The 14,347-nt window shown below is 40.1% G+C and overlaps 1 protein-coding gene across 1 annotated transcript in view; it reads right to left on the bottom strand.

The window, feature by feature from the left end:
- Positions 1-14,347, bottom strand: part of CACUL1 (CDK2 associated cullin domain 1) — a 73,684-nt gene that overhangs the window by 27,723 nt on the left and 31,614 nt on the right. The window contains exon 5 of the mRNA XM_065408180.1: positions 6,647-6,749. Coding sequence (XP_065264252.1) covers positions 6,647-6,749 — 103 coding nt within the window. The remainder of the gene's footprint in view (positions 1-6,646; positions 6,750-14,347) is intronic.

Below are 14,347 nucleotides of genomic sequence, written 5' to 3' on the forward strand. Positions count from 1 at the left end.
GTGAGCCCTTCCTAGAGGTGCCAAGGAGTTGTTCATCTCAAACATGAGAACCCTCAATTGTTACTTGAAAACCTTCTTTTGCTACTAAAGAAGGCGGCTGGATAGGTTTGCAGATATAAGAAGTTGCAAATGGACCACAGAATTTCAGGTACCTATTATTCCATCAGTGAACAGTGATGTCACCCAACAAAGTAATCATTTTTTAAAGGTTCTTCTGGACACAAGACATAGCTGTGAGCCACGACTGTCTGGAGAGGTCTCCAACTAGCCCTGTAGTTCAGGAAGCCAGGCTTTTCTACAATCCACTTTAAATGTCAATGACCAAATTGTGAGGGATAATAGTTGTTCTATTATCAGAATACATTTTATTCCTACCATTTCAAATGCAACATATCGCTCGCACAGAGCGTGAAGGAACAAAACTATCTTCTACCTCAGTTTATTGTAAAGTGAAGGACTGGAGATTTGTATATTAGGGCTAGTCAACACTGGGGGGGGGAATCGATCCAAGATACGCAACTTCAGCTACGCGAATAGCGTAGCTGAAGTCGAAGTATCTTGGATTGAATTACCTGGGGTCCAGACGGCGCGGGATCGACGGCCGCGGCTCCCCCATCAACTGCGCTACCACCGCTCGCTCTGGAGGAGTTCCGGAGTCGACGGTGAGCGCGTTCGGGGATCGATATATCGCGTCTTAACGAGACGCGATATATCGATCCCGGATAAATCGATTGCTACCCGCCGATATGGCGGGTAATGAAGACGTACCCCTAGTGTGTTTGAAAAGAATGAAAACTTTAAGCCTTTCAAATGACCTGTATTTAGTTTTACAATATAAAGAAAGTGATTGCGGTTTAGATTAGTGACTATTACTTATTTCTGGATTTTGTTACTTATAATAATCTCATGCATAAATCCCATCAACAACAAACAAGATATTTTTCATGAAATAAAAAGAGAAGGAATTATCTGCATCACTCAATATTACCAAAGCTTCCTGTAAATCAGATGTTGCATCTCTCCTTGTTATACCCAGTTAAGTAGTTTTGCATTTAGTAAATGCTCCACTAATCATTTAATATAGCTGCCTTATCAAATGAAGGCAGCTTTAGCCCGCATAAGAAAAATAATATGGTTATATTCACTTAGTTTATGTGGCTCTACTTTAAAGAGCTTTGCCATGACAATTATTTCTGTTTGTGTGATTTCATATATTTTTCTATACATATGTACACAGTTGTGTGGGCACATCTATATAGTATTTTTTAAATTATGATACTATGTCCAGAAATAGCACACTAAGGGCCAAATTCTGCAACCAGTTACACCCATGAATTTTTGCAAAGACAATCAGGTTGAACGGGTATGAACACAGGCAAAACATGGCTAGAAATCTGCATAAAGCTCATTTATTTTATGCTTTTTCTGCAAAGCAAGGATGAGCGTAGGCCCCATCCTGCACTGGTCACAAAAGACTGTGTGCCATATGCCGGTGTTTCCTTTTTCCTTCAGGGACTCTAAATTCAGACCCACCACAAACAACAAGTCAGGGTATGCCTATGCTACATAAAAGGTGTGTTCATAAAATAGCAGCGAAGAGACAGAAATTCAGCTTTTAACACTAGTTAGCAGCTCAAGTTCAACCCCTGGCTCAACCATAGGCTTTAACTCAGAACCCATTGCACCCCCAACTGCCTAGGTGCCTTAGAGGATTCCAAGTAAGATTAGAGTTCTAATTCTTCTCTTCTCACCCCCAACTATAAGGGAGCAGAAGCAGGCCCTATTTTAGGCAATGTCTACACTGTGGAACTTACAGCGGCACGGCTGTATCACTATAGCTATGCCGCTGTAAGGTGTCCTGTCGAGCCGCTCTTTGCCGGCAGGAGAGAGCTTTCCTGCAGGCATAATTAAACCAATCCCAATGAGCGGTGTTAGCTATGTCGGCATTGCGCTGTCCACACCAGCACTTTTGTCGGTGAAACTTATGTCGGTCAGGGGCATGGGCGGTGGGTATCATAGGCTGGGGGAGGCTGTGCCTCCCCAAACAGCCTGGTGTGACCCTACTCACACTCCATCCCTAGGCCCCTTCCTGCAATTCCTTCCCAGTTCCCACTCTTTAATAGCCAAAGCTGGTTAGGGCTGGGGCGGCTGGCGTGCTGCCCAGAGCTCAGGAATGAAGGCACTGAGGCCATGCCGCCCAGCGCTCCGGGGCTGGGGGCGCTCCGAGGCTGGGTTTAGGGGCCCGGGCGGCCCACGGCTGTTGCGGTGGGGCCACGGGGGCGCTCTGCTTCCTGTGGGAAAGAGGAGGGAGAAGGGAAGGATGATGGGTGGGACCTCGGGCAGAAGGGGTGGGGCCGGGGGCTAGCCTCCCTCAACAGCCGGTTCACCAGCCGCCCATGGTCAGGGTTATGTTTTTTCATACCCCTGACCGACAGAAGTTTTACCAACAAAAAAGTGCTAGTGTAGACAGCCTTAGTCAGTGGGACTTTTGCCTTTGCCTTTACAGCATATTAAAGGCGGAAATCTCGTTGCCATTTGTCCTTTTTCTGACAGTGCCTTTGTGCAGGAGCATTTTACAAATCAATTAAACTTAAACTATACTCATTTTCCCTCTTGAATGGGATTTGAAATAGAAATTTCAACTTTTAGCCTTCAATAGGATGACAAGATACCATCAACAAAAATGCATTAAAAAGATGAACAAATTTCAAAAGTAAAAATAAAAGTTATTCTTGTGTTGAGCCTAGAATATATAATCTCCAAGCATTTTTCATACTGATAGATTGGCGTTTTGTGTGTGTGTGTTCGGGGGAGGAGGGGGGGGTTAAAAAAATGACAGCTTCAACATCTTATCAAAACTTTTTCAAATATATTGGAAAATTCAATCTTCCAAGAGGCCCACAAATTAAAGTTACCTTATTTGCCTAAGTAGATGCCTATTTTGAACATTTATTCTCATGATATTGTCTCACTAAACTGTAGTAGCAGGTAACCTGACATCCAAATTATTTTTTAAAATTAAAAAATGCAATTTATATAAAGATATTGAGTCAAACCGTAGGTAGTCACTGGGGTACGATATAATATTGTTTTTGTTACACAGTCTTTAAAATATAAAAGGGAAATTCATTTATTCTGGCATTAAATTTTAGAGTGACTATTTGAGAAGGTTACTGCAAGATGTTTCTCAATTTCCCTACTGTAGTATAATATGTGCTGGGATACTTTAGCAAGTTTAAAATTTTGTTAAGATACCACTTTTTAACCTTTGATTTTTAAAAAACACTATTACAATCAGGATATAAGAAAGTCAGATCACAGTAAAAAGTTTGTTAAAGGTTTAAAAATACAACACAAGATGTTAAATGGCTTAGTTCTAATAAGCTGAATGGTGAGACTAAATAAATGAAGTCATACCAGGGTGTCCATTAACAGTGCACATCACACTAGGGTTGCCAATTTTGGTTGGATGTATTCCTGGAGGTTTCATCACATGACAATCTTTAATTAAAGATTAACCTTTAATTCCTAGAGATTCCAGGACAATCCTGCAGGGTTGGCAACCCTACTTCACACAAAGCCATACAGTAGGTTTCTCTACTTCCTGCAGTTTTTTATTTTTTATCTTTTTCCAATATTTTCTTTTAATTTGATTTCTGCAGCTCATCACAAAGCAGTAGAGAAGAAAGACAGAGATAGCCTGTGGTAATCAAAGGAAAAAGTCACATGTGTTACCTGGTAAATTCTTTTTTCTGTTACTTGTATATTGCTTTTGATATTGCAATTATAATTCACAGAAAAATTATATGGCAAAAGAGATCAGGAATTTCTTATTTTCTAAAAATTTTAACTAGTGTGCTACAGAGCTTATTTCCTTACAGAAGGTCATACTAAATTAAATCACACTAGTAGCTGAAAGCCCATGCTGTCGTATGGGTGCAATTTGTAAAGTCATGTGTGGGAAGAGAGCCAAATGTGGCTGAGAACTTAAAAACTGGTTGGTAACAGACCATGAATCCCAGTGATGATTGAACCCAGTGATATTCTGAACAAAAAGAGCTATCAACCACGTTTGTAGATCTTTTCATGCTACATACTGACTCATACATTTTATGCTTCAGAGTGATGTTTGGTTATACTGGGTGTGCTGGTTGTGTTATGCCCGGAGAGTTGTGTGGATTTGTTCATATGGCAAATGAGTGGTCTGTATTAACATAAGGGACTGTGTGTGTCTGAGGTTATTCGGTATGCTAGTTGTGTGTATGGCTGGATGTCTTGATTTGTATCTGGTGGGGAGAGGGGTTGTGCTTGGGGATTTATGTGGGTGGCAGTTCACCCACTTAATCCTCCATCTATGCAGTCTCTCTCAGATAACTAATGAAATTATAGCATGCAAATTAGCTGTAGAGTTAGGGTGGTGATTGGTTGAGTTACCTATGATATCACAATGGTCTAGGACTCTTTGCATGTCATAGATACATATCTTACTGTAGCTGTACAATGCCTGGGTGTACTTCGTAAAGTCAAAATGGATGAGAACTTAAACTGAATTGTAACCGACCACAAAACCCAGTGATGATTAGACAGCGATATTCTGAACAAGAGCTCTCAGCCACGCTTGTAGTTGCTTCCATCACTTCAATGACTCGGACATAATAGGCTTCAGTGTGTCAGTCCTGTGATCTTATTTTATCTCTCTCTATCTATATATATAGTATTATCAATGCCTTGAACATACATATATAGTGCAAACCTATCTTCCATTGCAGACAGAGACAAGTAGGAACAATGGCTGAAGCAGTGTTCTTGTGATTACTCAAAGAGCCAACTGTGACTTTCATAAGGCCTCAATCCTGCAATTGACTCTGCCATGTGGGATGCCTGCTGACTTCAGTAGGGTTTTATGGAGTGCAGGTACCCACCCACGTGGAGTTAATTGCAGGATCGGGGTTTAAATCAGCCCAAAGTTCTTGGAAGTCATCTGTATACTGCACCTGTATTAACATAATAGCATTAGAGAGAAAGGTCTGTCAGTATTACACAGTTCATTTGGCTAGTATAGCCAATGATTTTAATGTATTATTCATTTATTGTGTAATGTTATGATTAATTACCATGTCATGTTATATAATCATTGTATGTTACATAGAGTTAATCTGTAAGATTATAGAAGTATAAGATTGATCAGTATTTAGAAGGTATAATCATATATTAGATGTCTAAGTAAGGAAGGCTGAAACACAAGACCTGTAGGCTGAAGCCTGTAAGATTTGTAGCTGAGTTATTTTAGGCCTTGGAGATGTGTTAGCATTTCTTAAATAAGTGACCGAATAACCTGATGCCCTAAGGTTATGGGGGGGAAAAGAGGTACCAAGCGATAACATTGCAAAAAATTAGCTGGAGGTTTAATCTAATTCACAAAAAAGCTGTAGAGGCACATCTGCCTCCAACATGTGTCTTAACCACAGGATACAGTTTGTGCGTCAATGCTAATGAGAATAAAGAGAAACCTATACAACCTATAGAAATCGGGGTCCCTTAAGTTCCTAGGGTACATTAAACCAATAAGAAAAAAGGAGAGTTGACACTTTCATGTACATGTGCAGAATGTAGGTATAGGCAGAATCACATTATAAAAATGTGGTGCCCAGAGTGGGAAAATTGAGCTTCCTATGGGAAAAGTCTAGCAGGAACCATCCCTCTACTGATGATCAATTTATGAGAGACCCACCAGACCCTAACAATATCTAGGAGGATGTGAGTATTTCTGTAGTTATAACCGATGCCTGGAAATATCTAGGAATTGTGTATGCTGACATTCATAACTTTGTCGGTAACTTTAATAAAAATGGATAAAGATAGTGGACCTTGTTCTTGTGATTATGTGTTATTTGCCTGTGGTTTCATGTGTTCCTATTAGCTCTAGATCTAAAACAAACCGAGATAATTCTGTTAAACTTGAGACTGTAGCCACCATTACACCTCAATGGTGTAATATAACATCACTAAAATTAACTTTAAATAAAAATGAAGGCTACACTAGCCACTACTTTGTCCATCCCCCAACTTTTTCTTAATCGGTGGGGTGGGAAGGGAGATAGGATGTACAGCAAGACGAGAACCACATTTCACACCTGGGCACCTGATTCCTCCAACCACACCACATTTTACTTAGCATTTTGATATTGAAACTAGAAAAGCGCATAGGCAGTTGGACAATAAAATACTATGTCCTCGTAATCGTAAGGTGGACAGCTTTGGTATGAAGTACTTGGACAACAGCGACATCTACACAAAATGATGTTTGTGAAAGCGTAATTGTTGTTTTGCCATTAATATGCCTCATTCTTCCTCCTAAAACATTACTAAATTTATAGCTTTATAAATAACCAACCTTATTACATTGCATTTTTACTGGGAGACCAAAAAAAACCCCACAGTATGGCACTCTTTCCCCTATCTTTAAATCCTGTTTTAAGTACTGTTCTTGGAATCTGTATTTAAATCCTCTAGTTCTTTGCCATTTTGTTCCTACCTATTCTGCCTTTTCTCCTAAAATCTACACTTGAAAATATTATAGTTTCCCAGAATTGTGACAGAATCTGATTGCCCCCCATTTTAAGAAAAGTCCAATAAATTTACTTACGCATTAGGCTGTAAATGTGCTTTTCTGCAACATGTTCCGTAAACAGCTTTATAAGGTCATCTTTTAAGTCTCTGTTAAGCTTGGTTTCTATGTAAAATTTATTCTGGAAAACAATACAGACAGAGGTTTTTATATTTGACTTTACAATAGCAGACTAAGCAAATATACTTTACCACCGAATGGAGTCCAAATTTAAAAATTGTAATAATGCTATTGTTTGAATTCTAAACCGATTATTTGCTAATCTGATTCATATTACACAAAACAGCCCTGATTCTACAAACATGCAACATGCTTAAAGTTAAGCACGAGTAGTACCACTGAAGCCAATGAGACATCCTTAAAGTTAAGCACATGCGTGTTTGCAGAATTGGAGTTTGTGTCTGCAAAATACATTTTATTTTAATGATAGTTTTGAACAGACTACAATACCAAAATAGGTGTGGATATCATGTTTATAGCAATGATGTGTTTATCAAAGGCATCAAAATGTTTAAGATGTGATTTATGATCTGCAAAATTCTACTCACCTACTTGTTTCTCAAGGATGGGAGTGGGGGGGGGGGAGTGAGCACGTGTGTAAAAAACATCTGAAGTGTTTTTCATCAGCTTCATGGCAAGGGAGAGTTAGCAGATTTTGTGCCAGTACTGGTAGTTTCACGAGGATTATACAAGTCTTCATTAAAGACTGTCAAATAGTTTATGAACAAAATTGACTGACTTTGAAATTATGATCTGGCTGGAGAGGTCCTGCAGATTTAAGTTTTTGGTTTAGTCTTTTTTGTAAACTGTTTTTAATTCATGATTCCAAGAGAAAACCACCACTGCACAACCACTGTTTACACTTAACTTTACAATATTTTTGCTTTGCTGCCAAAGAGTCAGTCAACGAGCACCAATCAACACACCCTATTCCCATGTTTAAACCAACCATAGAAGACAGTGTACGAACATTCAGTACAGTACATGCCAAAACAGAAGCCATGTTCTTCCCAGTAGAACCAGGGAGGAAAGGAAATGTGAAATACTACAGCAGAATACACTTGCCATTCTCTAATCATAATCTGCAATACATTAAATAGACCAAAAACAGATTTCTTTTGCACTATCATATTTCAGAAACACCAATTTTGTATAGTAATTTATATTAACAGCAGTCCTAAATTTGAAATGAATTTAGGAAAAAAATTGAAACGTTAAAGTGTTTGTTTTGATTTAATTTACCACATAATTATGTGTTTTAAAACACCTTGGTTCCTTGCTCAAACAATGCTGGTAAAGTTTGCAAAAATGCCTAAATCCAACTGATTTTGATAAAGGCAACAAACATTTATAACCTGGAACAAATGCAAGGGAACATCCACACCAGCCTTTACAAATGTAGTAAGTACCTGGAGTTACATGGCAATGAATTAACACAAGGTGAAACAAGTCTAGTCACTGATGTAAGGGGGAGGAGAGAGGTTTGAATTCTACTGGGAGCAATATTTTTGAATTGAGTAGCTTTCCCCTTCAACTCTGACCGCGTCCCCTGTGTCATGGCTACCGCCCACAAAAATTGTGAAAAAAGGGTATTAATATGTAACTAGCAAAAAGGTAAAATCCTAGTGACAAGGCAGTTTACGGGTCAAGATCAACACCTGGGATCTAGTGTTTTGAGCTGTTAACACACATTAAAATTACAACCTGCTTTTACTTCATTAGGATTTTACCATGAGTTAGGCAACGTGATAAGAACACACCTCTCCTCCTAATGAAGGCCTAGCCACAGAGCAAGAGACAGAAAGGGATGGGATAAGAGCTGTATTTACACAGAACCCAGAGTCAGGGAATTAGGAAAGGTGGGGCGGGAAGTGGGGCAAGGGGTGAGGTGTCTTGCCCTCCTTCTCCAGCAGCAGTAGCTGGGGACACCATGAGGAAAGAGGCCCTGCTGCCCTTGACTCACTGCAAGATTTGCTGAAGAGTCTTTGGTAAGGGAATTTGTCACAGGCTTTCTGAAAGGCCAAGTACACTATATTTACTGGATCAGCCTTGTCCACGTGCTTACAGACTCCCTCAGAGAATACTAACAGATTGGTGAGGCAAGATTTCCCTTTACAAAAGCCATGTTGATTCTTCCCCAACATATTGTGTTCATCTATGTCACTGGTTTTCAACTTGGGGTCCGCAGACTATGTCTAAAGGGTCTGCAAAAGGTGACTATGAAAATTAAGTTTCAGATACCAGAAAAGGCATTCTGTTTTTCTGATCAAAAGTATGTGAATATCCATAACACTTGTGGGTTTTGACCTGCAGGTGTTACCATAGAAGTCCACAGTTTAGTGCCCTTTCACATGTCATATCAAAATGCTATGCCGAGCACGTGCAACGTTTATAGCTGAATTCTGTTCAGTCAGTTTTCAGTCCAAGACACCTATAGTAGGAGTCTGTGGACCACAGGTTCAATTTCCAAAGGGGTCCGGACCTCCATTTGAAATTTTTTAGGGGTTCACAACTGAAAAAAGTTTGAAAACCACTGATCTACATGTCTGATAATTCTGTTCTTAACTATAGTTTCAACCAATTTGCCTGATACTGAAGTTAGGCTTATTGGCCTATAATTACCAGGATCTCCTCTTGAGCCTTTTTTAAAAATTGACAATACATTACCTACCATCCAGTCATCTGGTGCAGAAGCTGATTTAAGCAATAGGTTACACACCACAGTTAGTAGTTCTGCAATTCATATTTGAGTTCCTTCAGAACTCCTGGGTGAACACTAACTGGTCCTAGTGATTTACTACTGTTTAATTTATCAATTTGTTCCAAAACCTCCTCTACTCACACCTCAATCTGTGACTGTTCCTCAAATTTGTTACCTAAAAATGGTTGGGTGTCTGAATCTTCCTCACATCCTCCGCAGTGAAGACCTATGCAAAGAATTAATTTAGCTTCTCCGCAATGGCCTTCTCTTCCTTGAATGCTCCTTTAGCACGTCTATCATCCAATCACCCTACTGACTCTTTGGTAGGCTTCCGGCTTCTGATGTATTTAAAAAACTGTGTGCTCTTAGTTTTGGTGTCCTTAGCTAATTGTTCTTCAAAATTCTTTCTTGGCTTGCCTTCTTATACTTTTACACTTGACTTGCCAGAGATTATGCTCCTTTCTATTTGCCTCACTAGGATCTGACTTCCAATTTTTAAAGGATGCCTTTTTGCCTCTAAATGCCTCTTTTAAGCTGCTGTTCAGCCATGGTGGCATTTTTCTGGTCCTCTTACTGCATGAAGACACTGCCTTTGATTTGGACTATAAATTATGTTCTACAGTTTTCCTAAGGAAAAACACTCAGAATTTCTCTATAGCTATTGGCATTTTCATTCTTTTTAATTAGATTAGCAATGATAAGAGAACACACTTCTTTTATACTTCATAAAAAAGGTATTATAACTTTAATCTGATCCCATTATTTTTATAATTTTAGTAGGTTTCACAATTAGTTTTGAAAAATGATGCAGTGTTATTAAACAGTTCCAGTAATGTCTGTTACAGTACAAGGTGGTTTAGTACCGTCAAGGTATTTATCTAGTCACATTCATGGCTCAAATTGACAACTTCAGAGAGATGATTTGGAACATCCCATACAACATTCCTAAATACATTAATTAATAGGGCAAACTGGTGGAATTAATATTAGTCATGGCATTACAGTGCAGAAATTATGCATAAATCAAATGTACCCCTTGCTGAACTGTAAAAGAGATTGGTGCATTCACGTTCTAACAAGTGTGCCCTTTGTCAGACCTTATTTCCTTGTTCCCTGAAATTCCCCGTTAAATAGTCGCATGTAGCCAATGATGCAGCATATAGTGCTTTTCCAGTGTAGGAGCCATCAGCTAGCTAGGCCACTGTAAACACTAACTCTAACTAGACCCAAAGTACTACATTAATGGTATTTCCAATGTCAGATTTACCGCCTTTTTCACCAGCTGACCAGAGCCAGTTAAAGTGATTTATTTCTACAGAGCCTCCCTCCCATGCCAACTCAGGCAGCTGATGTCTGACAGCCAGAAACCAGCACAACAGTAACTATTTTTGAGACTATTTTGGGGTGAGACACCTATCTGACAAAACAACAGATTTGACTGGGACAGTGGGGGAGAGATAGTCAAAGGATTTTAATACGTCTGTCTCTGCCAAGATTAAACAAATTAGACAGACAACATGCTCTCTCACACTTTGGGAAGTGGTGGAAATCCCACAAGTTTTATAACTGGAAAAGCAACAGAGAATATAGTGGGGCGTAGGGAATACTGCTGAACAACAAAGGGGAAAAGATTAGATGGTTTACAGGGCTTTGGTATCTCTAATTTCTATAATGCTGTGACAGAAAACATTACTGTATGTACACTGTCATACAGGCAATATTACAGAATATAAATGACCTATTTGTTTACTTGGAAATGCTGTTTATATGCTATAACCACTTGCTGTTTCTCACAAATGTAGCTATCCTGTAAGTGATAAATATTTCAGTGCAGAAAGGGCAAGGAGGAGGGTATTCTCCCCCCAACCCTCTTTAGTGGAGAGACCAGCAGATTTTTTGTAAAAGATAACTGCAACTAAAATGTCAAATGTGAACCTGAGTTAGCGCTACTAGGGTGAACCAGGAAATGTGAAAGAAAAGCACTTTCACTACCATCCGTGCAATATATTCTCCATCCAGTGAACATCAAGGTATGTGGAGGTGCCAAAATAAGAACGCTAACATCTGAGAAGAATTGCAGTGGTGATGAAATTCAGCAGTCAAAACCAGAAGGGCCCATACATTTGTTTAGACTGACTTCATGACATGAGATGTAACGGGGTTTCAACTGGTGGGACTCAGCCATGACATAATTTGGACAAACCCATGTAAGAAAGGAATAATCAAATTCTAGACAAAAATAGGTGAATATTCCAAAACGATAAATGTAAGGGAGTAATAGGAAATGTTTTGTTTGTTTAACTTGAATTCCACAGTTTATGTCCCACAGCATGTTGTGGAGTAAACACTTAGTAAGCATCCAGAAAGCGAATCATATTTTTATTTGGATTTATTAAAAAAAGATGCACCTACGTTCTAGGTGCCCTGGATAATTACTTAAGGCTGGGATTTTCAAAGGAGCCAAAAGAATTCAGATGTAGGTTGCTGCTGGCTAGATCTTTGCTTAGTTGTGCAAAAAGGCTGGGATTTCAGAGGATTCTAAGTCCACTGAATTTCAGTGGAAGTTAAGTGCTTAGCTCCTTTAAGACCCTTAGAAAAGCCCAGCCTAAAAGCACACCTAAACAAAGAGTAAACCAGCAGCAACCTTAAAACCATAAATGGTTTTAGCAAAAGGAAGAAATGAGAATTCCTTGTCTTGCAACAATCCCTTCTCCAGAAATCCACCACCACCACCTCATAAAGATGAGCCTTACAGCATATGCTGGTCAACACACTGAGCTGATCAAGCATACATACTTCCTACCTTTTCAATCCTCCCATACATGTCATGGGACCTGATCCTGTACCACTGGAGTCAATAGGAGTTTTGCTATTGACTTCAATGGGTACACACATTCAAACCACAGCAAAATACACTGTTTGGCAGTACTGAGGAAACAAGGGAGAGGGGAGGCTGAGACAAGCCAAGTAGCTCAAGAACAAAAACACGTTCAAGATGTACCACAGATTTCTCAGGAAAAAAGGTTGTTTGACTTCTTGGAGATTTTTTTTTTTTATATGAATACTGTTATACTTTCAAAATACACTACTTGAATGCAACTTGACAATACAGAAAAGGCAATTCATGATCATAATTAATTTTTTCAATGCACTAACCACTTAGCTGAACAGTTAGTTCTGGAACAATAGATTTTCCAACTGTTTCGCTACATCTATTTAAAGACTATCAGAGCATACAGTTAAGTACAAGTGTTTGTTACCTGCATCTGAATCAGACTGCTTTATTTTAAAAGGGGGTGCTGATACACAAGTGTTTTCTTTTCTTAGGGTGGGGGAGAAGGGAATACATATCAAGATCTAAGAAAAAAAAAAATCTACAAAACAAAATTTGAATATGGACCAGCTCAGGAATGGCAAGATATATGACCGTCGTCGAACAAGGAAGCTTTATACCCAAAATGATGCAGGATAGGGAAAATCCAAAGCAGGAAGGTAAAAGCTAAACAGTAACTTAGGTTCATACTATGCATATGAAGCTTTCTAAGTATTAGTTTGTTCCTGTTTTAAGTTACAAGTACCTTCTTTTAAACACTGGCCACTGGGTGTGGCCCCAGTCCTACAATCTGATCCATGCAAGTGGACCCTTCCGTCCATGCAGAGTCCCACTGACGTCACTGGAGTTCTGCCTGGTGCTAGAACATTCCCTTACAGATCAGATTGCAGAATCAGGGCCCATGATGCAAATATTTGAAGAAAATCATAACTAGGAAGTGAAGCTATGTCATTTTATGCATGGGGCCCTACCAAATTCACGGCCATGAAAAAGCATCACAGACCGTGAAATCTGGTCTTTTGTGTGCTTTTACCCATACTTTATAGATTTCACGAGGGAGACCTGCATTTCTCAAATTGAGGCTCCTGAGCCAAAAGGGAGTTGCAGGAGGGGGTCGCAAGGTTATTTTAGGGGGGGGGGTTGCGGTATTGCCACCCTTACTTCTGTGCTGCTGCTGGTGGCGGCTCTGTCTTCAGAACTGGGATCCCAGCCAGCAGCCACCACTCTCCAGCTGCCCAGCTCTGAAGCCAGCACTGCTGCCGCCAGCAGCAGCACAGAAGTAAGGATAGCAGTACCCCACATCAAATCTGTGACCCACCCTCCCCCCAAGCTCCTTTTTTGGGACAGGATCCCTACAATTACAATACCGTGAAATTTCAGATTTAGATAGCTGAAATCATGAAATTTATTATTTTTTAAATCCTATGACCATGAAATTGACCAAAATGGATAGTGAATTTGGTAGGGCCCTATTTATGCAGTAACGAAGATTCTTCGATATGTCTCTCCCTCTGGGTGCTCCACTGTAGGTGTGCTTGCATCTCTGCACTGCTGATTGGAGAACTTCAGTAGCAGTGTCTGCTGGGCCCACACATGCACTGTCTCTCCTCATGCTGCGCCATGAGGCTAACCAGTGCACGCAGGCTAACCAGTGCACGTAGGCTAACCCTCCTCAGTTCCTGCTCTACCACAGAGTCAAGACAAGAATTCTCAAGTAGAGGGAGAAGGGTGGATTGTGGAGCACCTAAAGGGGGACACATCTCGAAGAACCAGGGTTACAGCACAAGGTAACTTCTTCGTCTTCTTCGAGTAGTGTCCCTATGGATGGTCCACTGCAGGCGACTCCCGAGCAGTATCCCTTCTAGAGGGCCAGGACTTCGGAGTTGGGTCAGTTACAGGTAACAGTCCTGTGGAGCCGAAGACGGCATCGGAGGCAGAGTACTAATGATCACACAGTTGTTCTGTGAAAGTTTCGACTGATGCTCACGTCACTGCTCTACAGATCTCTAAAATAGGGACATTCTTGAGGAAGGTGACGGATGAGGAGATCGACCTTGTGGAGTATGTATGAATGGCATTTGGAGGTGTCATACTGCAAACTTGGTAGCAATGTCTGATACAGTTTGAGACCCACTTAGAAAGTGTTTAGGCTGAAATTGCTGAGCCCTTGAATCTTTCCTCCATG

The sequence above is a fragment of the Emys orbicularis genome, chromosome 7, assembly GCF_028017835.1.
Source record: "Emys orbicularis isolate rEmyOrb1 chromosome 7, rEmyOrb1.hap1, whole genome shotgun sequence".
Lineage (NCBI taxonomy): Eukaryota > Metazoa > Chordata > Testudines > Emydidae > Emys > Emys orbicularis.